Source organism: Denticeps clupeoides, chromosome 2, assembly GCF_900700375.1.
Source record: "Denticeps clupeoides chromosome 2, fDenClu1.1, whole genome shotgun sequence".
In the NCBI taxonomy this organism is placed as follows: Eukaryota; Metazoa; Chordata; class Actinopteri; order Clupeiformes; family Denticipitidae; genus Denticeps; species Denticeps clupeoides.
In genome coordinates, this window is record NC_041708.1 from 17,950,216 (window position 1) to 17,974,303 (window position 24,088).

At 41.1% G+C, this 24,088-nt stretch overlaps 3 protein-coding genes across 8 annotated transcripts; 1 reads left to right on the forward strand and 2 right to left on the reverse strand.

Annotated features, from left to right (window-relative positions):
* Window positions 1-3,375: 3,375 nt before the first annotated feature.
* nkapd1 (NKAP domain containing 1) lies at window positions 3,376-6,093 on the reverse strand. The gene is made up of 6 exons (XM_028967927.1): window positions 6,032-6,093; window positions 5,730-5,804; window positions 5,587-5,663; window positions 5,351-5,497; window positions 5,217-5,270; window positions 3,376-4,159 (listed from the first exon to the last, which is right to left on the reverse strand). The coding sequence occupies exons 2-6, from the start codon at window positions 5,796-5,798 to the stop codon at window positions 3,784-3,786; spliced, it is 723 nt and encodes a 240-aa protein (XP_028823760.1). The 5' UTR covers window positions 5,799-5,804; window positions 6,032-6,093; the 3' UTR covers window positions 3,376-3,783.
* A 768-nt stretch (window positions 6,094-6,861) lies between these two features.
* On the reverse strand, window positions 6,862-8,332 carry cryaba (crystallin, alpha B, a). 2 transcript variants are annotated; one of them, XM_028969638.1, is made up of 4 exons: window positions 8,197-8,324; window positions 8,073-8,121; window positions 7,669-7,791; window positions 6,862-7,538 (listed from the first exon to the last, which is right to left on the reverse strand). In XM_028969638.1, exons 1-4 carry the CDS (start codon window positions 8,262-8,264, stop codon window positions 7,347-7,349), a joined length of 432 nt encoding a protein of 143 aa, XP_028825471.1. In that variant the 5' UTR covers window positions 8,265-8,324; the 3' UTR covers window positions 6,862-7,346. The 2 variants fall into 2 exon arrangements, with proteins under 2 accessions (XP_028825471.1, XP_028825470.1); XM_028969637.1 differs by having other exon boundaries at window positions 8,073-8,332.
* Window positions 8,333-9,996: 1,664 nt separating this feature from the next.
* Window positions 9,997-23,901, forward strand: dixdc1a (DIX domain containing 1a). 5 transcript variants are annotated; one of them, XM_028970221.1, is made up of 15 exons: window positions 9,997-10,469; window positions 12,364-12,470; window positions 12,554-12,705; window positions 13,028-13,117; window positions 13,198-13,272; window positions 13,390-13,440; window positions 13,566-13,670; window positions 14,274-14,327; window positions 14,418-14,510; window positions 15,876-15,935; window positions 16,132-16,275; window positions 17,825-17,891; window positions 18,042-18,150; window positions 18,297-18,405; window positions 21,380-23,901. In XM_028970221.1, exons 1-15 carry the CDS (start codon window positions 10,447-10,449, stop codon window positions 21,467-21,469), a joined length of 1,329 nt encoding a protein of 442 aa, XP_028826054.1. In that variant the 5' UTR covers window positions 9,997-10,446; the 3' UTR covers window positions 21,470-23,901. The 5 variants fall into 5 exon arrangements, with proteins under 5 accessions (XP_028826054.1, XP_028826055.1, XP_028826058.1 ...); XM_028970222.1 differs by having other exon boundaries at window positions 9,998-10,469; window positions 12,551-12,705; window positions 13,578-13,670; XM_028970225.1 differs by having other exon boundaries at window positions 9,998-10,469; window positions 12,551-12,705; window positions 13,219-13,272; window positions 13,578-13,670.
* Window positions 23,902-24,088: the final 187 nt, after the last annotated feature.

A 24,088-nucleotide genomic window follows, 5' to 3' on the forward strand; every position in this document is an offset into this window, starting at 1 on the left:
GGAGAGACAAGTGACGGGGACAGGCCAGTATCTGTGCAACTCGGTTACAGACTCCACTGGAGTGTTAGCAACTGCAACCCTACTCCTCCTCGTCCATAATTATACCACCGTATAGAACAGGGTAATTTACCAGCAACAAATGTGCTTTTGTTCATAAATATTGGGACATGCTTTAACTACAGACTTTCAGCTTTGAGTATTTACATCCAAATCAGATGAACGGTGTTGGAATAACAACAATTTGTATACGTGCCTCCTAACTAAAAAGACTAAAAGTAAATGGACATATTAATAATCATAAATCCTACTTTCACTTACTCTACTTTCATGACTTGGTGGTAAATACCTCCTGAAGACTGGAATGCACATCACAAGCCACTGGGTTTCATCCCTGGTGGTGCACTGCCAGGCTTCATTTTCTGCTTGTTCATGGGCCGTTTCCCCCTCAGCTCTGTCTTCGGCAAGTGAAATTCATACTCAGTAAGTTTCAGGTCAGATGATTTACTTGGCCATTGCATTTCTTTGCCTTAAAAAACATTGGTTGCTTTCGTAGTCTGCTTCAGGTCATTGTCCATCTGCACTGTAAAGCACCGTCCAATGAGTTCTGAAGCATTTGGCTGAATATGAGCAAATATTAATGCCCGAAAACACATCTTCTTCATTTCATTTCAAACCCATTGTGGTGGTGTATAGAGCCAAAAAGATAAGAATTCAAAGGCAATCAGAAAGATTTATTGTAATCTATTAAATATTTATTATTGTCATTGTACTAGACAGTTAGAAGCAAGCCAACACATGCATAGTAAAATAAGGGCAAAGTGGCAACACTGCCCAATAACTTCTACTTATGCAAATTAGTTTGAACTTGGACATGGCTCCAAAAAACCCTCCTGAATTAACAAGGCTTCCTGCCTGTAAAGATACAATCCTCTTTTTTTATAGATCTTTCCAATCCAATGGGAGCCCTACAACAAACCCTGATTGTTCTGGCACAGCTATAGTTCATCATCATCACTAATGAGAAATGAATAGGCCTTGGTGTTGAAAAATAAAAACACGTTGTAGTACCTTCAGAACTCGCTCAGTCACACCAAAATCTAATCACACTCTGATAGACAATGAGCAATTTAACTCTAGCTTACAGACCTGCACATTACAGATCGGTCCTCACTGTGGAAAAAAACAAGCTCAGTTATTAGTGGGAGATTTGCTGTAATGTTTTGTTCACCAAAGCGTAATTGGTGTTGGATTGGTTCAAAATGACTTCATTTTCAGTGACAAAGTACAGAAACCCAATTCTCTTCACTCCTTCATCTAAGTCGGGTCTGGGTATCATTAACCTTTTCAAACATTTTCAAATCTTGATGTCAAAACTGGATATGGTCAACAAATGCTGTTGTTGTACTATCTGAAACAAAATTGATTCCCAATAAAGAAATAATAATTCAAAGAAGTAATATGCAGGTACCACTTGAATACCAAAATCATAATTAACATATGATTATTAATAATCATCATTGAGCGTTTGCTTTAAACGTGTTTGTGCCAGCTGGGTGGCCTTTCACACACACTGAGCAAAAGGTCTGCAATAAATGTGTTGAATTAATTTATCTGATTCATAAACTGATGAATCCGTAAGCTGATAGAACGTGAGACATAACTAGATTTAAAATCTTTGGAACTATTGATTGGTTTTGGCCATGCAATTCCAGAAATAAATAATAGAATATATAAATAATAGAATAATAACTAATAATCTGGATTTAATTGATTGAGACCAGAGTGTTACATGTAGAATGTATCTGATTTCTCAGATACTAAGACCATTGTTAGACTTGACATGTACACAGGAATTTTCCATAAGCCTGTCTAATAAGTCTAATCTGTCTCTCTATGAGCTACTCTAGATCTTGGTTCCTGATATAAGGCTAGACTACTGCTATAGCTTCATGCAGAGAAACTGCACTATGCATAAAATGGCATTGACTGTTTGAGGTGATTCCACTGTTACCATCATCCTGACCAGAGCCTGAGGTTGCCTCGGTAACAGTGAGTTAGCCCCAACCTGTGCCTTGCTTCCTGGCCAAAATGAGGTGAGGGGTGTGAAAGGGCAACAAAAGGACATATTACCAATGAGGGGCATGAGAAAATGGTGCCAGCAGAATGGCATGGTGGCAGTGGCATAGCGGTCCATGCCACAACATCCAAAGCTGTTTAACCCAAACAGAACAACAGGTTACTGATTTTTAACATTAACATTGAATGAACCGTTTGGTTCATTCAAAACAATACAGTACAGGCCAAAGGTTTGGACACACCTTCTCATTCAATTTACTTTTTTTTTCATGACCATTTACACTGGTAGATTCTCGCTGAAGGCATCAAAACCATGAATGAACACATGTGGAGTTATGTACTTAACAAAAAGTGGAGACCTGACCTCCACAGTCACCGGACCTGAACCCAATCAAGATGGTTTGGGGTGAGCTGGATCGCAGAGTGAAGGCAAAGGGGCCAACAAGTGCTAAACACCCCTGGGAACTCCTTCAAGACTATTTCACCTCTTTTTGTTAAGTACAGAACTCCACGTGTGTTCATTGCTGTGATGCCTTCAGTGAGAATCTACCAATGTAAATGGTCATGAAAATAAAGAAAACACACTGAATGAGAACAACAATAATGTCAACCAGGTAGACAACAGGGTGACGTCCTTTTCAATCAAATAACAAAATGGATGTAGTGTATCACATGCTTTCATGTGCTTAACTTGATATTTTGTGCAGCCCTAATTCGAATCCTGCACACAAATTATACCCCATATGCAGACTGCATCTTTGGAATGAGAAGAAACAGTTCAGAAACAGCGACTGCAAACTGCGTCATGTTAAAGCTATCACTGCAGTCAGGTCGCCACTGTGAGCCCCCCTGCTGAGGGGGTAATTGGAGGTAAATGAGGTGCTCCAACCCAAACTGAAGTAAAGGATTGTGTCACCCACCACTTTTAGTTCATGAACATACACAGCTTGCTCTATGCAGTAATTTATCGTCTCTGCTGAATGTTCTAATTAAACCTAAATTACACAGATCTGGACAGCTCAAACTGTAATCTGATAAATAACACAGCAACCATAGCAAAATGAAAAAAGTATAAAAGTTATTGAATGAAACTATTTCCAGATTGCAAAGTCAGTCAAGGTGGAGTCTGGAAGTGTTGGACATGTTACAGTGGGCACCATGTCAGGCCAGAATCTGATCTATTTACAGTCCTGCAATCTGACCTGAGAACCTCAGATAAATTAAGTAGAGGCCTGTGAGCTTTAGACATATTTTTAGGACAGACAATTCTACGGGCAGCATAAGACCAAAGGCTGGCACTACAGACACCACCAGCAGGTATTTTAATATATTTTATGGCATGTATAAATAACAAAAAAAATGTACTAAATACTAAACAGTCTTCTAAATCATCAAGTGAGTGTCAATTAAATGATTCTGCAGTTCGCCACTGCCCCCGTCTGGACATCCTCAGATCAACAGCAAACCAACAGGAACTTCAAATGATACGTCTGCGTAAAGCCAACCCCATCTGAAAATGTTGAGGTAGAGTATGTGTGCATTGTATTTTTTTCATTTCGTAGGTACAAAATAATTTATTAAAAAAAATTTTTTTCCAAAGCAATGGTCTAAAAACATTTGTAGGATGAGCTGAAGTGGACATGGTAATCCCTGCATTTGAAAAGGTGCGGAAGTAAGGTCTTTTGGTGAAAAAGGTTCCAGTGGGAATCAGTCTTCGGAACTCATGGCCTCATGGCCTTCTTTCCAGTTCTTCCTCTTTTTGCGCTTTTGGGGCAGAGCCTCCATTTTGTCTGTGACCTTCTTCCAAGTCCGTTTCTGCCTACTACTGTCAGAGTCACTAGTATCTTCCCTGATCTGCTTCTGTGCTCGCTTTTTCCTCCTCTTGCTCTTTTCGTCCTTTCTTCTCTCTTTGCCACAATCTTCGTCACCGCCGCTATTGTTGGAGTCAGACTGACTCTGTTTCTTCTTCTCTTTTTTCTTTTTCTTCTTCTTTGGCTTCTTCGAGCGTTTGCCTCTCTCACTGTCCAGGCTGAGCTTTTTCTTTTTTTGCTGGAGGTTCTCATCTCCATTTGCCTCCCCCTCACTGAAGAAAAACAGAACAGAATAATCAAATGTCTTATAGGATAGAAATAGCATCCTTAAAATAGTTTGTTTGAATTCAACAATGAACAAAAGGCAACAATTTAATCATAAAAATATGATTTCTTGGGATTGCTTGATTGCTTCTCAAAGCATTGTTTAATCATTTTTGCAGAATGGTCAAGCCCATTATCCTGCTGAAGAGTCATGTGGATAGGAACTAGATACTGTTTTCACATAATGATATATTTCTCAATAGAATGTATCGTTTATTTTTATACTTAAAATGTGAGTGTTGTGAGCCTTATATTACTGAAACTTGAGAAAATATTATATAAACATTATATTATGTTGCATTATAACATACATGCTTTTGTTGCAATAGATACAAGATCATTTAATATACAATAAAACATTTAGGAATTAAAACCATTGTCCACTTAAAATTAGATTATGTCATTTGTGTTAAACATAACATAACATAAAGTAAACAAATTATGCATACCACTGACAATTTTTATGACCAACCCATTTACACATCATTATAAACATTATTGCCCTGGACCAGAAAAAACATTATACCATGAATTATGAATTCATTCAATTACTAATTTCAAATCCTTTATTGTATTCTTACAAATGTACAGCATAGTCATAACAAGAAGCTATTATTTTTTGATTTGCAAGAGTTCTATTAAAGCTTTTCAAAATACAACATTTTCTGCTAGATTTCCTAGTTTTGTTATGAAGTTGACATGTTATGGTCGAGAGACACCTGACTCAATACCATTTCACGAATTCAGCTGAGCAGCAATTTGTATTTTTTTTTATCATCAGCATGCCCAGGATGTAACTGAAATTCTTTAAATTGTGTTATTTTCAGTTGACAAAAACCTTGAACAAAAACACATCATAATACAATTGTTTACATAATTTTTATCTTTGAAGAATTTTAATGCATTTTCTGAAATTTTCTGAAATGTTTGAAGCTTTAGATTCTCATCCCGATGCCCCCTGCCCCCCCGATTCTGTGTATAATTGTATAATTGACACTCACTCACCTGTCTGTTTTGAACTCCTCAGGGTACAGCTCTTTAAAGCCACTGTGTCCCCACCTGTTTCAAAAACAAACCTGTTGTAGAAACACGCCTCAATCACCATTCCTACAGTAAATGCAGCAAACCACTGTAAATACCTATCAGGGTCATTGGATTCGAAGTCATACAGCTTTCGGGTCCAGTATCGTGCGTCTCTTTCCTCCCGGTCTGAGAGACACCTTTTTTCCTCATGTCGGCCTCGTCTAGGTGCTGGATTGATGTACCGGTCACAGTGCATGTGACCCCTGATGAAGCACGCACCACCAGTATTTACACACGCATGTGCAGAATGTTCATACAGGTCCGTTTATTTTTACCCACAACTCAAGCCCACCTGCTAGAGGTCCATTTGGGGTCGGAGGCCTGCTTCTCCATGTCCCTTAACTTCCACATCTCAGACTCCTCCTGAATCTGCACACACCAGGACAGTCAGGACACTCCATTCGGATCCATTTCAAAACCTCCGATAGTACAAACCTTATTGTGCGCATCTGTGTGTCGTATGACGTTTCGTAGCAGCACTTTGCCCATAGGCACCCCAGACATGGTGACCTGAGAGGAAAAGACATAAGCAGATCAACACATTAGCACACGACACCAGTACGTCACCAAGCACTCATTAACATGGATGCAGCGACCCGAAGCTTCGAAGCTAGCTCGCAACCGAGTAAAACCAAGAATAGAACGTATTGCGGTGAAAAAGCAAGTGTTAACTTTAAAAAGACCAGCAACGCAACAAACTAACAGCAACAAACTAACAACAACGACACAAGGCTTACAGTGACGGTGTTTACAACAGGAACTCGCTGCTGTTCATCTACTTCCGCCTTCAGCCCGGAAACACGTGCCGCTCTCTGGTCCCGCCCCTGACCGCTCGCCCAGGATGGGCGTAACCCTTCATACAGTTGTGATGTGACCACACATCATGACTACTTCACATGAAAATACAGGCATTTAAATTATTTTTCATTGGCAGACCTGTCGTTTAATTAATATGAAAAACTTTAATTTAAAAAATGCAATTATTAGAATGTTCTATTATTCTGCATTATTCTGTCTTTTTTATGGATTTGGTTTTTATCATAACTTTATCATACATTTTCAGTTATTACTGTTACACATTCAGGAATTTATATGACCTAATTATCTGGTATCTGGCCTTGTAATTGTAGATCATTTCATGAGGTAGAGATTTGAAGAAGACAAGTAGATGGCGGCTTTGAGATGTTTAGAGAATGTTCTACTCGAATATGTAACCATAATGCATCCATTTGTACATAAAGTACTTGTATGTTTTTTACTAGTCATGGTCATTGCCCTTCAGCTGCTCCCGTTATTAGTTGCCAGAGCAGATCAATCGACATGGCAAGTTTTATGCCTCTCTATTTCCCAGGATTAGGAACGTCATCAAGGAATATGTCATATGCGTCCTCAATAACTGCCATGGTTTATTTTAGGACCGTATCCAATTTTTGACCACTGTATGATTGTTTGAGTGTTTCAAATATATTAAAGTTTTTTTGAAGCAAAATACATTCTTTTTTCTTTGGTGTGGTCAACACTACACCAAAATCCCCAAAACATAATAATAATAAACAGTACTATGTCCTGCGGTGAATTTCACTACTTTATTCACAAACAATGGTTTTAGAAGAGAAGCCAAAGCAGTTAAATATAAATATGAATGAGACCTACACATGTGAGGGCGATAATACATTAACACATAAACTACCACAGAGTTTACACATCATAGTTTATTTACCTTTTTCGCACAGATCATTGCAAGAGAACTGAGTTCCTGATATTAAATTCAGCAGATATATTGAATGGGGTTGTCTGCATCTCCAGTGAAAAGGCTGAGAGTTTGTACTTACTTAACTGTACATACTTAACTGATAACCATGAGAACTGCATTAGTGTGCCTCAGTTAATTTAATTTACTGGTGCAGAATTTAAGAGCACCCTACGGCTACACATAACTTCTACAAAGACCGTTAGAACTGCAATAGACATTCTCCTATTCTTAACCTCTGAATACTGGTATCCAACACCCAGCGTTATCAGAAGAGCAGGCTCAGAGGTGTGGTCAGTCTTCTACTTCTGAGCAGTTCCCTTCTCCTCACAGGTAATGGGGATGGTGCGTTCAGGGACATCCAGCATGTTGCGGGGAGCAAAAACCGTCAGGACACCATCAGATGACAGGGAGGATGTGAGTGCACTAGGGTCCACACCCACTGGAACCTTGTACTTTCTGAAGAATGCTCTGGATACAAAACCATGTTCATCCTATTTTGATAAAAACAGTTTTTGTATTTAGAAGGATAATTCTTTGACAGCATTGATGTTACAGCATGACAGGCATTGAATTTACAATTGTAGACAAATCATTCTGTTATAGTTTTGTTTGCTGAAGTACCTGGCGATCCTCATGTCTGCCGTGAATCTCAATGTAGTCATCATTAACCTTCACTGTCAGTTCCTCTGGAGAAAAATGCTTCACGTCCAGGTTGATTGCAAAACGGTCTCTGTCTAGACGCATCTGTGTTCACACAAAGCTCCAGCTTGTTCAATGTTCACTTAGAAAATGCAATTTTTATAATGGGTTAAAACTATCATGGTGTCAAAGACTATGTGCATTACCGGCTTTGATGTGCAACTGTCCTCTATGTGCAAAACAGTGCAATGCTCTAACCAGGTCCAATTCTGCAGATTTTTTTTAGATTGTATTTTTTTATTTATATTGCTCTTGTGTCTATCTTGTGGCAGTCATTACATAATCAATTTCCTCTGGGAATAATACATATCGGATTCATTCTTTACCTCAGAGAATCCGCTGTCCAACCAGCTTGGCATACGCATGAAGAAGGGTCTGTTGTAGGACCAAGAATAGAAGGGTGAAAACACGTCACTGTCAGCAATATGCTCTCCGAAGAACTGTTCGTACATCCGACTTGGAAAGAAACCAGGGAAGAAGGAGCGCCTGAACCAGGGGTACTGGATGGTAACGTCCATGCTCACTGTCTGAAAGTGTCTGGGGCTCACTCCTCCCTGCAGAGCTTCAGTTCCCTCTGTGGCCCTGTGACCCTTATTTATCTCCCACACTGAGCCCAGACCAACATTTGCCCACCCAGTGGTCACTTTCCAATAATGATGTAAAACGTTTTGTCTCATGCCACTGGCTCTCGCTATAGTTTGTGCCCTCTATGGTAGCTTCATGGGGTTTTACAGACAGTGGCCTGATTTCATTCACACTGAGACCCCTGGATTATTTCTAGGGATTTGAATAGTGCTGATGCCCTCTCAGTTCACAGGAATGGAAACATTATTGAGTTTGGCTTCCACAGACCTGGCCTGGGACCCAGCAGGAAGTTATGCCAAAGGATTGGGCTCCCTGGCCACTGGGCAGGGCAGAGCCGGATGTGGTCTGCTCTTCTCAATGGGCAAGTCAAAGAGCAGGAAAACGATTGAGGTCACACATGGGTGAGATTGCATCTGTCAGCAGCATGGATTATCTGTGCAAAATCCCTACCAGGCCAGAACAGAACCTTCTGTTTTGTTCCAGGAAAAATGTTTCCTACCTTCAGGCTGATTTGCAGTTGCATTAAATTACCCTGGAGAAAAGGTAACTCTACCTGGTTGACATAATTCTGGTTTGCTGTGGGAACAGGCACGGTTGTTCTAGTGGAACAAAGAAACATGAATGAGTGGAATCTAATTCCTAATGCGCCTTTACTTTGCCTACAGCACTCTGTCAAGATTTCTGAAGGGCTCGTCTCATTTTCATTTAATGAACTGTATGTTTCAAGAGCTTTTAGAAAGATTTAACAACAGCATAGTTGGTACATTTTTTTATGCATACAGTAGCTTGTAACCATTGATCGTAGCAGCAGGAGGAAACAACTGACTGAATCTATGAACTGTCAAAAAATCCGACAGCCTTGCTAGCATGTCAGATTTTCAGAATGCCAGATGTCTGGAAAGCAAAACACGTTCAGTCTGGGGTCTCTGGGAAACACGACCCCAAATTACATTTGAAATGGTGCCGTCTAGTGGACAGACCGGGAAGTCACATTCATTGTCATGTCTAGACCAAAGGCCTATTCGCTGGGTAAAAGAGGACATGACTGCGTCACAATCACTAATTCATTTCAATTCCACACTAGTGCAGAGTGCAAACCGAGACAAATCCCTCTTCCTGAGACAAATCACGAATTCCCTTGAAACTCGCGGCGGTGTGCGAGACAGAGATACTTCTAGTGGGTTTTGCTTGAATGTCCAGTGTCTGGAGAAGCAGAGCTCAGGTGACTCTGGGGCAAAGGCATCTGTAAGTAAACAGAAAACCACATCATTACAGAGATCTGAAAAGCCTCTGCATCACATTGAACACCGTGAACAAGTCACCTCCCACACATAAAATCCCCATTATACCTCATTTTCATTTGTCTATATGGTGTGTGTCATTTTTACCAATCACATGCAAGACCATAGGAGCAAGCCAAAATATTTATTTTGGACAATACATGAGCTACATGGTGGCATTGACATCCTAAATTATTATTATTTGAAATTATGTAGGTGATGCAGCTTTAATGAGATTCAGAATGCAATCGTGAGAATGTTTTCCACGCAATTGAAGAACCACTGTGAATTACCCCCCTTTTTTATACATCTATATAAAAAGGAGCAAGAGCCACCATTTCAGCCAGCATGGAGACATCCGCCCACCCCCCACCCCTCCCAGCCCCCTCTGAACAGGCACAGTCGGTCTGACATGGAGTGAGGGGGAGGGGAGCGCTGTGTCTAAGAGAGGAAGGAGGCGCAGAGAAAACAGAGGAAAGGGGGAAAAAACATGCGAGACACTTCGAGCTGCTCATGACACATGGAGCTGCTCAGACTGCAGCTGAACTGATCTCTTCCAGCTCGGGATCAGAAGCAGATCTTTTTTTCTGGCAGGAGCTCCCTGGAGGGATCTAGCGGAGGTCTGTTTTGGGTGACCAGGCTGTGAGAGGAACATGTGGATTAAACTCTAATGACAGAGCTGCTCTCCTCATCACGTTGCAACATGGAACATCGTCTCGCGATTTTTCACAAGACGCCCACACCCACTGGGCAGAGGGAGCTATGGAGGAGATGCCACTGAGACCACTAAGGCAGGGCTGGCACTGCGTGGCAGGGTAGGAGGGTGACTGCAGTCATGGGAGCCAAACAGATGAAATGGTATGAATGGAGTTCACTGTTTTACATTCCATGCTTATCACTGCATCATGTGGGTGTCACAACACCCACCAACTCAAGACCATAAACCAGTTTTCATTAATATGAGCATTCTCACGCTCATTTAATCTCTATATTGCATTGCCTTTGTTGGGAGGTTTATATTGCACTGTTTGATCACACACTCTCCGCTGGTGGTGTGAGTGTGTGTGCATGTGTGTGTGTGTGTGTGTGTGTTAGGGCGTGTGCTGATGCCCATGTTGTAAATGCGTGAGCTTCATTGCCTGGCAACCATTCATCATTGTGTATGGCTCGGCTTTGATAGATTTGCGAATATCAAAGAATTTGTGTGAGATATGTCTATAACTGAACTGTTCTCATAAAGCAATGAAAATATATAATAAATATTAAACACATAGTAATGACAGATGATACAAAACTGACTCTATGTTGAATACTGTTTTATTTTCTCAGACAACTTTCACTAGTGATTTCTGGCAATTCCAAAACTGCAGGATAGATTTATCTTGTAAAAGTAGCCAGGGTGGGACTGAGGTTGGATTATTTTCAGAATTCGGAGTGATGTGGGGCACATAATACAGAACAAATTTTTGCAGTTTTGCCAATTTATTGCAGATGTACTGACTTCTTGCGTGTTTGTGAACTATGTGTACATCACATCTATACATCATCATGTATAACAGTGACAGTAGGTAGCCTGCATCCCAGCCAAATTATGGTTTAGCAAGACCTGAAAAAAAAACACAACAGAGGTTTTATCCAGTGGATCTAGAGTATCTCATATCCCATCAGATATTCAACACTTCTGTTTTTCTGTGGTTTCACACTGCTTAATACCACAGGTAATCAGATAATGGTCACGTTCCCTGTCACTAAGCGCAGTAAAACCAGACACACATGACAATCCACTGAATATGGCTTTTATTATTTTTTAAGTAGAACGTTGACTGCCAAATCTGTTTACATTGGCATAAACATGTATGTGATTTATATCAATCAAACCTCCTCAGAACTGGGCATCTGACTTTAAACTACACTTAAAGGAAAAATGTTTTAATGACAACACTCCCATCTAAGAAAAAGTGACATGGAGATCAGGCAGCAGACAGGAATTGGGTATTATGAAGACACATGAGTCCTTTGTGGCAGATTGGGAAGACAAAGGCTTTGTTACAACAAAATGCAAGCAGAATCTATGCCCAACAAGAGCCAACAGGGAGCATTCTGCACTGAAACAAGGTACCAAGGTGTTGTGTGGCCTATTCATAAACTTTGAGAATTTGAGAAATAAGATAAGAAGGAGATTAGTTTAATCTGCTCATTATAAATCACATGGTTTCTTGTAATCACTCGGTCAGTACCAGGGTCTGGAAACTGTTAGTAGGGGTTTGTTGTCTAGATACTAAACTCAACTCAAGATAATTAAAGATAATATATAGTACAGGCTAAAAGTTTGGACACACCTTCTCGTTCAATTTATTTTCTTTATTTTCATGACCATTTACATTGGTAGATTCTCACTGAAGGCATCAAAACTATGAATGAACACATGTGGAGTTATATACTTAACAAAAAGTAGAGACCTGGCCTCCACAGTCACCGGATCTGAACCCAATCGAGATGGTTTGGGGTGAGCTGGACCGCAGAGTGAGGGAAAAGGGGCCAACAAGTGCTAAACACCTCTGGGAACTCCTTCAAGAGCAAGCACATAACTCCACATGTGTTCATTCATAGTTTTGATGCCTTCAGTGAGAATCTACCAATGTAAATGGTCATGAAAATAAAGAAAACACATTGAATGAGAAGGTGTGTCCAAACTTTGTAACTTTATTGTATAATCAGTATAATCAGACATTTGTTTCGTGTGACCCTTTAGCCTCAGTGCCTCTAGTCCAACTCACACCGCAAAAGAGGAGCGGATCATCGGCTCTGAGGATCAGGGGGGAGCAGGAACTCAGCATGGGGAGGCAGAGGAGAACACAGGTATGCTGCTGTTTATCAGTAGGGTCATGAAGAGAAGGCAGAGAACATAGGTTTATACTCCATTCCATTCTGCTGTCCAGAAGATGTTGAGAAATCTTCTCTCAGTGAGTCACTCCATGATGCTGAACCTGCTGGGACAGAAGAGGAGGTGACCTGGGAAGAGCAACTGTTCACACAGCAGGAGCAACTGGAGAAGGACATGCAGGAAACCAGGACAATGGTCACCCGTCTGCAGGTAGATACCAACATACCAAACCTGCACAGTGGAACACCTCCACCCTCCTTAACCCACCTTTTTCATTCTTGCATTTTAGACACGCATTTATTTTATAGCTTAACACTGGTCTTATTTCCATTTCTAATTTTGCTGTTGAAACGTCTTAAAGTTAAGGACCTTAAGAAAGCAAAGATATTAGTCTAATCAGCTCCAATGCAATCTGGGATGATCACTGCATTCTCTTACCCGGCAACATATGTTCACTGGGAGACATCCAGGAAAACTCAGCGGTAGGTGTCTAAGGTTCATCACTTCCTTCTATCTCTCTGCCTCTCTAAAGGCCATTCTGCTCCATGGCTCCCTTCCTGAAGATGAGCAGGGCGTGTCATTGAGCTTTGGAGATTCCTCTTTTAATGCAGAACAACAGCTGGTACCGCTCTACAAATATTTTCTCCCTATATTTGATTCTGATGTAGTTAATTCCTTACAAATATCTCAATGATGTGTCAGTCTGCTTCCTCCTCTCTGAAGATTTTAATCCGCAGTCGTCTGGACCAGAGCATGGAGGAATCGCTGGACCTCAAGGTACACTGGGATCAATATGAATTTTTAGGATGGCATATGGAGAGTCAAAATCATCAATATGATCATCTGTCAGAAATCCATTCTTTATGAATGAATGGAATTCGTGATTTTTTTCAGAGGGAACTCCTACGATACAAGCAGGAAACACGAAACCTTCAGGCAGTCAAGGTAAGTCACATGATGTAGTGGGGGTTCACATTTAGTGCCTGAAGCTGACACAAATTGCATCTCATTTTCCCACATGTGCCACTGGCATCATACCTCTTCATCATTGTGTCACTGATGTTGGGCAGGACGTCCTGCAGCAGCGCATGTCAGTGCAGGAGGACTCGGTCCTGGAGCTTAAGCAGGAGTTGCTGAGGTCCAGCATGGCCAGAGAGGAGCTAGCTGGCCAGAATGTGAGTGAAATAATAATAATAATAAAAAAAACACAGTGATATTTGCACAGTGGTCTTCCTAACAAAATTAGACACTGCAATCCTGTACAGCATTGAGGCGTGGATCACATTAGTCACATCAGTCATGAGTCACATCGCCACCATAATGGCAGCATTCAGATGCGGACATCGCCCTGTGCACTGTAGGGCCTCTCTTGTTTGATTTGATTATTTTCACCCATCTGCACAGAATTTTTGCGCATGTCTGTGTGGTTTGCTGTATCTGGATTGCAATGTTGGTTTTGATTATGGCTCTAGTGGATATATAAAAGTAAAAATCACCTGACCTCCATTTTATTGGAGTCAGAGAGCTTATATAAACTTTACCTTCTGTATTAAACTTTAAAATCTACCGAAATTGTGAATGTCTGAGGGTGGGAATGAGGCAGAAATGCACAACATGTTAACACTAATTAAGAAACGAACCACAAAACAGTGACTTGTTATCACTTTAATTATATTACGTCCACTTTTTCAAAAGTACTAAAAATTACTAAATGGTAGAGTTGTTTTTTCAGCTCTGTCTGCTGTTCGCTGCTTATTTAAAGTGTGTGTTCTGCCCAGGTGGATCTCCAGAGAAAACTGAGTGATCGGAACAAGCTGCTGAGTGAATATAAAGTAGGATGCAAATTCTGCCGTGAGCTTTTCTCTGCATTCTTTTTCTCTGTGTTTCATCCATATGAAATTCATACCTGTGTCTCACGGCAGAAAGAACTCAGCCAGAAAGAACGTCTACTGCAGCAGCAGCAGAGTAAGCTAGATGAAGCACTGCGCAAAATGAACCCCAGCAGCCATCAAAAGGTAGGAGGTGGAAAATAAATAAATGCTGTATGAAAGAAAAGTATTGCACAGCCAGTAATAGACTGCGAATGTTAATTTAATATTTCTGGATGCTCAAAACAATTTCTTTACAAATATACATTTCTAAGTTTTCAAAAGTCAAGAGAATATCTTTGTTCAAAACAGACAGTGATGCTTAAAATTTTGTGAACCATATAAATATTAATACAAAATAATCAGATTTTCACAGATGCAGATTAACCTAATCCAATGCGAGAGATGCCTTTGGTCTTAAAAGCTACCCTAGATTGTTTCATCTTGGATTTATTTTTGACTACCTCTTGGCATGGTAAATATCCTCCTTTTGCCAGCTTTATCATATTCTCCAGCCTGATCAGTATCAACAATTCCTTAGCAATCTCCTTAATAATGCCTGTATCAAATGTTTAAATGTCCCTATAATTATTATTATTTTTTATAGGTCTTAGTGGTCCCCTAATACAGTATCTGAAGTCTCTTTCCAAAATTCAGCTGTGATGTAGAATTACTGCCACTTTTAACTTGATTTCTCCAGGATGTGCCGTTTCAGTGTCTTTACACCTTTTGCCATTTCCTGCCACTGCAGGACCATAGACAGGCTGGGGATCTCGTATTAATATTAAATAATCTCACAAAGTGAAATTTTCATAACAGATGAAAACAGAATGCCCACTCATTCAGTTCTGCAATAATGTACTGCCAAGCTCAGGTTTTTGGTTATTTTGTTATTTCATCAATAATACCTTCAGTATAATCTGATCAGCCAAGACATTTTGATCACCTGGCCAATAGGGAGTACTTCTGCTGTGGTCCTGTAAATTTTTTTAAGTGGTGGCTGCATGGATTGGACTGTCTACCCCATGACACATCCAGCAATTAACACAATGTAAAAGAGGATTCAGACCAAGACGTCTTGTTAAATGGCTCCAGGTTGCAACTCTACTGCCTGTGTGACCATTCTAGGCAGTTTTGATGATGGACACAGTTCATCAAGGTCTGATGCAAGGTTATAATACCTTTCAGAACCAGCATTAATGTTTTAAGACATTAAAGCAAAAGCAGCTCTTCTGACTGATCAGACGACACACTTTTTTATCATGGACCAAATGTTCATCTGAACCCTAATTTATCCCAACCACCCCCAGGTGCTATTTTAACCAGATGATCATTCTGTTTAGTATTGCATAAATAATGATTGAAACTTATTAAAAAATGATTCATTATTAAATGAATCATTTATTCATATAATATGACAAAGAGGAACTGCATTATTAAATTACTAAAGACTCATCATGTCAGTATTCCGAGTAAGCTGCTGAGTTGTGTTGCTATGATGCTCATACACAGTTGTCCAGATATGAGAATAATGGATACAGCCACCGGACCGAGACGACCACGCACCAGCCAGTGAGTTACATAATGACAGTGTGTGTTTTAGCTTTTTTTCTATAAGCATTGTTAAACTGTGTGTGTGTGTTGTACAGTGCATGGAACTGATGTTGGCATGCAGCGGCACAGTATGTGTGTTGCATGGTGTGATGAGCTGCAGATGGCGTGTTTGCATTGCACAGCTGGTGAGAATGTGTATGTGTGTATTGCACAGAGTGACGAGCTGCAGTTGGTACGTGATGCTCTCAGAAGTTTGAGGAACAGCTTCAGTGGTCACGACCCCCAACACCACACCCTGGACACTCTTGAACAGGGCGTGGCTAGTCTGATGGACCGCCTACACCGGCAGGAGAGACAGGTAAAGGAGAGACAGCAAGCACAGCACATGGTGTACTCCGAGACTCCACCGATTCTGTTACAGGAAGCAGGAACAAATGTTCCAGTGAGTGCCGGCGGCATGGGCATCTATGGAATCAATTTTGTGGCAAAAACAAAAACTGTCACTGGACAGGGATGCATTCGCAGGCATGCTTAGAGTGAGGGGACAGGTCGTCGTACTGGGAGAGTACACTGGACGAGCTGGGGAGGAAGGCCAGAGGCGCTTGGCCGGGGAGAACGAGGCAGTAGGTGAGTTAGAACGGGAGTGGAGCAGTGGAAGCGGCGCAGCACAGCGGGGAGAGAACTTGGGGCTCCGCGTCCCCAAACTAGCGGGGAAGGAGGCGAGGGAAGGAGGCTGGACGGGAGGACGTCTGGGGTGGCAAAAGGGGCAGGCAAACTCAAGGTCAATGGCAGGCGAAGGTCGTGGCCACAATGTAGAATCCGTCCTGAGATCGTCGTCACAAAAGGGGCAGGCAAAGTTCTAGGTCGGGGACAGGCAGAGGTTGTGGCCATGGATTATAACCAGTCGGGCGTGGATAAATTAGGCTGGAGTCTCTGGGTTACTGTCTCACTTCTGTTTCTGGGTTACTGTCTCCCCGGCTGGTCTGGCGCTCTCTGGTGGGCTGGAGGTGTATTGGCCATGACAAAAACTTTATGCTTGTGCAAATTGTCAAATTTTTGGTTAGCTCATTCCTGGGTTGTCGTAAAACGTTCATCGGTCAATGCTAAAACTTGCAGAAATTCTTTCCCAGTTCATTTCAAGTGCCAAACTCAAACTATGACCACGCTTTAGGGCCACTGAGAAAGATTTTCAAGATTATTACGGTAATAAAGTCACAATATTATTACATTAAGGTTGTAATATCATAAAAAATAAACACACATTAACCATGAGCATGACATAGATTTATAGGCAGATACAATAGGCAGATATTTCACATACTATCCAGCTGCGAACAATCAGGGCAATCAGGCACACAACATCGACAAGACAAAACTCCAGACCAAACCGGGGAACTGGAGTACCCTCCACCCCCAGTGTCAGATTTTGACAAAGACACTTAACCCTGAGTTGCTCCAGGGTTACTGTCCCTGTAACTACTGATTGAAAGGCATCTGATAAATACCATAAATGCTATCAGTGTAGACAATACACCCCTCTTGTTTTGAGAGTAAGTAAGACAAGTGTTCATTATTTAGCTAATGCCCATATTAAATTCTTACTTTGTCGTAAGTCAATAAATAGAAATGAACTGGTAGTGCAATTGCCATAATGCACTAGAGGTAATGATGTACTGTGAGATATGGCCTCTGGTGTCTACTGAACTTCTCTTTTTCAATTGCGCTTTTCATACTCATGCTCATCTGCCCTTTTCTCCCACCTCCTCCAGCGAGCCCGCAGGTTCTTGAAAGCACTGTTGGCAAACAGCAGTGGGTGAACACAGAGCATAGTGTTGTTTGCAAAAAAAGTTCATTTAAGGTTAATTTTTATTTATTTATTTTATGTTGTGTTTTTTTAATTCCTGTAGGACTCTGAAAAGTCACCTGGACGCAGAGCCAATCACACAGACCGGGAGTCCTGGCCACCCAGCTCCAGTAAGCCATTTTGTTCTTTGCTTTTCTACATCACCCTGCATTACTAGCCTTTATGTCTCTACTGCAAAGAAGCATTTACACAAATAATATTGGAATGATAGGATTTTCTGAAACAAATTGTGAGCTCTGTTTGGCCTTGTTGACTGTCAGAAATAGCCCACTCCCACAGCAGCCCGGTGCTGAGCTCGGCTGTGTCCACCAAAGTGCTGTACTTCACAGAGCGCTCCCTCACACCCTTCCTTGTACACATCCCCAAGAGGTATGTGTGATGACTGCATGCTTCAGTCTTCATTAAAATACACTTTTCATGCATTTCATGTTGAGTTAATGATTTGGGTAGGTGTAAATGAGGTGTAGGGCCACGAATAGTCTGAAACCAGGTGGTAATATATTGCGTTCTGACAGACTTGGAGAGGTGACCCTACAGGACTTCAAGGCGGCTGTGGACAGACATGGCAGTTTCAGATACCACTTCAAAGCGCTGGACCCTGAGTTCGGCACAGTGAAAGAGGAGGTAAGACAAGTGAAATCAGCACTCATACAAGATCTGGCAACGCTGTGTAAAATGTATTTACAGTTTGATATGTACATCATAAGTATGTACAGGCCTACTTGAAGCTGTCCATTTGTGATCAGATTAAGCAAATCTGATCTTCAAGCAAGGTCTGCCTTAGTTCGGATATCAATATTGGCCATGGGTGGCAGCATCAGAGGGCCAGTTGACGTGGATAGGAGTGTGTCCTTGTTCTGTTTCTGTGCTGTATGTTTATGACAATCATTTGTGTTAGAATATGTATGACTGTGAATGTATTGTATGTATTTCTGTGAACTTACACACACATTGTTTTTTCAATCGCTTTAGCAAATAAATTGTGAAAGTGTGAAACAATTCAGCCAATTGTCCAATTTAAGGCGCTCATTGTGATTTTGATGGTATGCAATGTTTCAAAATAGAAAGGCAGGGAATAATTTAACATACAGTGCATCTAGAAAGTATTCACAGCACATCGCTTTTTCCACACTTTATGTTACAGCCTTATTCCAAAATTAAATACATTTTTCACATCAGAATTCTATACACAACATAATGATAAAGTGAAAAAAGGTTTACTTGACGTTTAGGCAAATTTATTAAAAATAAAATCACATGTACATAAGGATTCACAGCCTTTGCCATGAAGCTCAACATTGAGCTCAGGTACATACTGTTTCCGCTGATCATCCTTGAGATGTTTCTGCAGGTTAATTGGAGTCCACCTAATGGTCACTCTGTTAGAGCTCCAGAGGTCCTCTGTGGACAGAGGAGAACCTTCTTGAATCACTGGAGATCTGAACATGGATGTGCACCCATTCTTCCCATTCAACCTAATGGAGTTTGAGAGGTGCTGCAAAGAGGAATCTGTGAAACTGGCCAAAGATAGGTGTGCCAAGCTTGTGGCATCGTATTCAAAAAGACCTGAGGCTGTAATTGCTGCCAAAGTATTGAGCAAAGGATTTTTGTGATTTTTTTTAATTAATTTGCCCAAAGCTCAAGAAAACGTTTTTTCATTTTGTCTTTATGGGGTGTTGTGAGTAGAATTCTGAGGAAATTATTCATTTAATCAATTTTGGAATAGGGCTTTGTCACAGGGGGAATTCGATGACGTACTTGCAGACATACTTTGGGCGTGGGGATAAGCCGTCGTACCGGTAGAGGACACTGGGCGAGCGGGGCAGGAGGACCGGGGGCGCCTGGCCGGCGAGGAATGAGGAAGCAATGGACGCGCTGCCACGCAGCGGGGAGTCAGTTCAGGATCTTTGGGAAGGACCGGGGCAGAGGAGAGCCGGAAGACGGCGGGTTTCAGGATGGTCCGGGATCTTGGACTAGACGGGAGTAGGTCTTGGGCGGCAGGAAGGTAGGGGAGCATGGAATCCCGTCTTAACCGATGGGTCAGGTAGGTTCAAGGTCAGGGGCAGGCAGAGGTTGTAGCCAGGAAGTTCCGGTCGGGGTTCTTTTCGTGGTGTCCAGGGGATCAGGCAATTCTCAAAGTCGTGGGCAGGCGAAGGTCGTATTTCAGGGATCACAATTATCTTAGGTCGTGGGTGAGAGAGCTAGCGTCTCTGGCGAGTAAACTCATACAAAGAGCGGGCGTGTCTCCTTGGGGTTATCTCACTTTTATACTTGCCACCGCCCGCTTCCATTTCCTCTTCCGGGTCGTCGTCTCCCAGGCTGGTGAGGTGCCCTCTAGCGGGCTGGAGGCGCGTTGGCCATGACAGGCTTATACAAAATGGTATAACTGGACAACTGGACAAAGTAATGCGTTGTGAATACTTTACGGATGCACTGTACATTAATATTGTACATTCAGCTGGGGTATAACTAAATTAATACATGTACATCATGCACTTTCAAACTTGTGAAATAATAGAGTAAAGTTAGTTTTGGGGTTAGGGTTTTTTTTTGAGTAAGAGATGTTCTATGAATGTATGTCGAATAAAGAAATCACTGCTAACTTTACCAAGGTTCCTTCCATCTGCTTGGTTAGATGCTCAGTTATAGAGATTCTAAATTAGTCTTCTTGACATAACAAATGGGTTTGGCACAATAATGCATGACCATGATTCTGCTTGCTTAGTCTGCTGGACAGGAGAGGTTTTAAAAAACCTGTTCATGTCACAATTCCATTCATGTGACCAGGAGCAACACGGAGATGAGGTAACGTGACTCCCGTAAATTGGCAAGATGGCCACTGCCAGCTGCTCAGTTACTGAGTTGCATTTGTCAATTCCACCTCAACTAAGTAAGATTTATCTTGTTTTATCTCCTCACTTCTCAACTCTTCCCTCTCATCCTGTCCCTTCCCCAATTCAACGTCAACATCCGTGTGGTGATGCGGCTCACGCCGGCTCTCGTTCACAGATAAAACCTGAGGAAACTTACCTGAATCCTTGTATCCAATCGCACCGGGGTTTCTCGTTTCATAAAACGCGTGCTCATGTTCTGGTCCTGCGCTGGTATCGTGACAGTTCACAGGTCAAATTCTGGTTTATTTCTTTCCAGCCAAAAGTCACGTCTGCACCTGTTGCTCCTGAATGAGGAAATAAAACGGGCTGAACACATTCATGTTAAACAGACATGTTCAAACTACATACATTACACAAAAATTTAGAAATGATAAAATATACACAGATTATTGGTAATAAAGGCAAGATGACAAAAGATACTGAGCTATCAATACTTAGCTGATCCGTATGGGAAATGGAATAACAAAAAGGAAGTGGCAGAATCACTTAAACAGTCAACATAGAATCACAGGAATGAAGTCCCAGAAAAATAACCATTAAATAAAACAATTGCAATTAAAACAGGATTTGGTGAAATATATACAGAATATTCAATATTAGTTAATATGTTATTCAGCACTATTTGGCTAATAAAAGCATTCTGATTCTCAGCATTGGGATGTTCGTATTATTTTATTTATATGATTAATTATGTATGGCTGCAGGTGTTCCAGGATGAAGCAATAGTTCCAGGATGGGAGGGGAAGATTGTGGCCTGGGTTGAGGAGGACCGCAGTGAGGCCAGACTGAACTGAAAGCTGGGTTTCCGTCCAGTGGACCAGTGGGTCACTTGACCCTTAAAGCCAAATGTGTTGGAACTTGACCTGCTGGGTTGTCCAAAACAGTCCATGTTCAACCTGTGTAAAAAATATACTGGGGAAAATAAGTAGTTGACACACTGCCGATTTTTCAAGGTTTCCCACTTGCAAAAAAAATGGAGAGATCTGTCAATTTCATTGTGTATACACTTCAACTGTGAGAGACAGAATCTAAAAAAGAATCCAGAAAATCAGATAGATTTTTAAAAAATAATTTGTATATGATTATTTTGAATTTTTACTGCATTAATTGATACAATAGAAAAATAAAACTTGAAGGTCCCATGACATGAAAAATGTTTTTGCTTTTATATGGGTCTTAGGTCACATCACGCTTGTCACATGTCGTTTCGGTGTGTGTAGCTTTAAATGCTAATGAGGAGGAGAGCAGACTATTGAGGGGAAGTTGAGGGGGCGTTCCCGAAAATGACATCATCAGACAAAGTCCTGTTGCCGTTTTTCCAGAAAAAAATACAATTAACCCATTGTTTCTTCAGAGATTCACATGACGAAAAAAACATTTGTGCTCATTTTTACATCCAATCGCAGAGTAACTGCAATATTTGGAAGCCATGACGATCAGTGGGGATAATTTTTTAGGATGGGGTGGAAAATTCTGTAGGTGGAAAAAGCATGAGAAAGGGGAGGTAACCTTTCTCATTATGATGACATAATGTTAAATAATCTCACAATGTGAAACTTTCTTGATAGAGGTTCTTTAATACTTGTATTAAAGAAACAATTACAGAAATCTGACATCTCCTGTAGTTCTTGACCAGGTTTGTGCACACTGCAGCATGGATTTTGGCCAACTCCTCCATACAGATCTTCTCCAGACCAGAGAGTAAGGGTTTCAGATCCCTCTATAGGGGCCAGTGGTGGCCAAGGTGCCACTGAGCAAAGCACCGTCCCCACAAAGGACACATTTTGTTGTGTCACCGTGTGCTGTGCTGCAGCGTTTTACAATCACTTCACTTATATGTTGTATTGGGTTCAGGTCTGGAGACTTGTACTACTCCAGCACCTTGAAATGCTTTTTATGGAGCTGCTCATTAATTCCCTTGCATGTGCATTTCTGGTCATTGTCATGCTGAAAGATCCACTGAAGGAAAGAGGTTATTTGCCTAAAATAATGACACATTTGTAAAACAAACAAACAAACAAACAAACAAACAAACAAAAAAACACATTGGCAGAAAATTACCCACAGAGCCTGATGTTTCACCCCTATGCTTCATGGTCGGGATGGTGTTCTTGGGAATGTACTACTTCTTCCTTCAAACACGGCAAGTTCATGCCAGAAAGTTCTATTTTAGTGTCATCTGACCAGTTGACCTTCTTCCACGCCTCCTTTGGATAATCCAGATGGTCTTGGGCCTGGACATGTGCTGGCTTGAGGTGGGGGATATAGCACGGATGCAGGATTTTAGTCCATGATAGAGCAGAGTGTTATAAAATATATCCCTTTGTTACTGTGTCCCAGCTCTATTCAGGTCATTGACGAGGTCCTCCAGTGTCATTCTGGGCTGATTCCGCATGGTTTTTATAATCATTGATACTCCAAGAGGCAAGATCTTCCATGGAGCCCTAGTCTGATGGCGACTGACATTAGAGGGAAGTTATGCATTTTTCAGAGGCACATTGTAGAGGTAATGAGTGGAGGATAGGAGGGCTTCTAAATGTCTGCCAGAGACAGAATTCTTGCTGGTTGGTAGGTGATTGAATACTTATTTCGTGCAATAAAATACAAAACAATTATTTAAAACTATTTCTCCCTCAGCTCAAGTGTACATATGATTAAACTTATAGATCTCTCCATCTTTATAACTGGGAAAACTTGAAGAATCGGCAGAGTATCAAATATCAAATCATTTTCCCCACTTGTACCTTTATGTTGTTTCTCCCACTAACCAACATCTCATTCAGTCTCTGTTTCAAGGGGGTCTCTGAGTGAGTGTGAGTGAAAGTGCAATGCTCTTTGCTTGAATCTAGCTTGTATATATTTTGCACATATTGAAAATTGTATAATATGGGTTATACAATTGTGAATATTTGATGTCTGTAATCCTCGATAAATCTTTGACCTTTCAAGCTAGTTTATTTCTGTTCTGTTAAAAGGCACACTTATTCACTTAATCCACCTATTTTAATAAAATTACAGTTGTTTGCAGATGATCACCTGAAACCATTTGGTTCTCAGGTTCACCAAAGAGCCACTAAAGGAGGAGGAGGGTGGAGCATCTCATGTGTCCTGTATAAAAATAGGTTGTACAAAAGAATTATTTGTCTGGTTTATTACATGAGGCAATGGGACCAATATTTGTAATTTTTTTAACTCTCTGAAAAATAAAATTCTGTGACTAAAACGATTCTTGTTGCTTCAGTTGCATCTGTTTAGTAAAGTACATACCAAACTCATTAATATCCCAGATATAAGATAAGACAATATTGGGCCACAGTTACTTTATGACATGTGATTGCCAGCGTGTCCATGATGGGGATGTGAACTCTGTGACATTCTCCCATGCTTCTTCACTGCTGACATCAGCGTCTTCC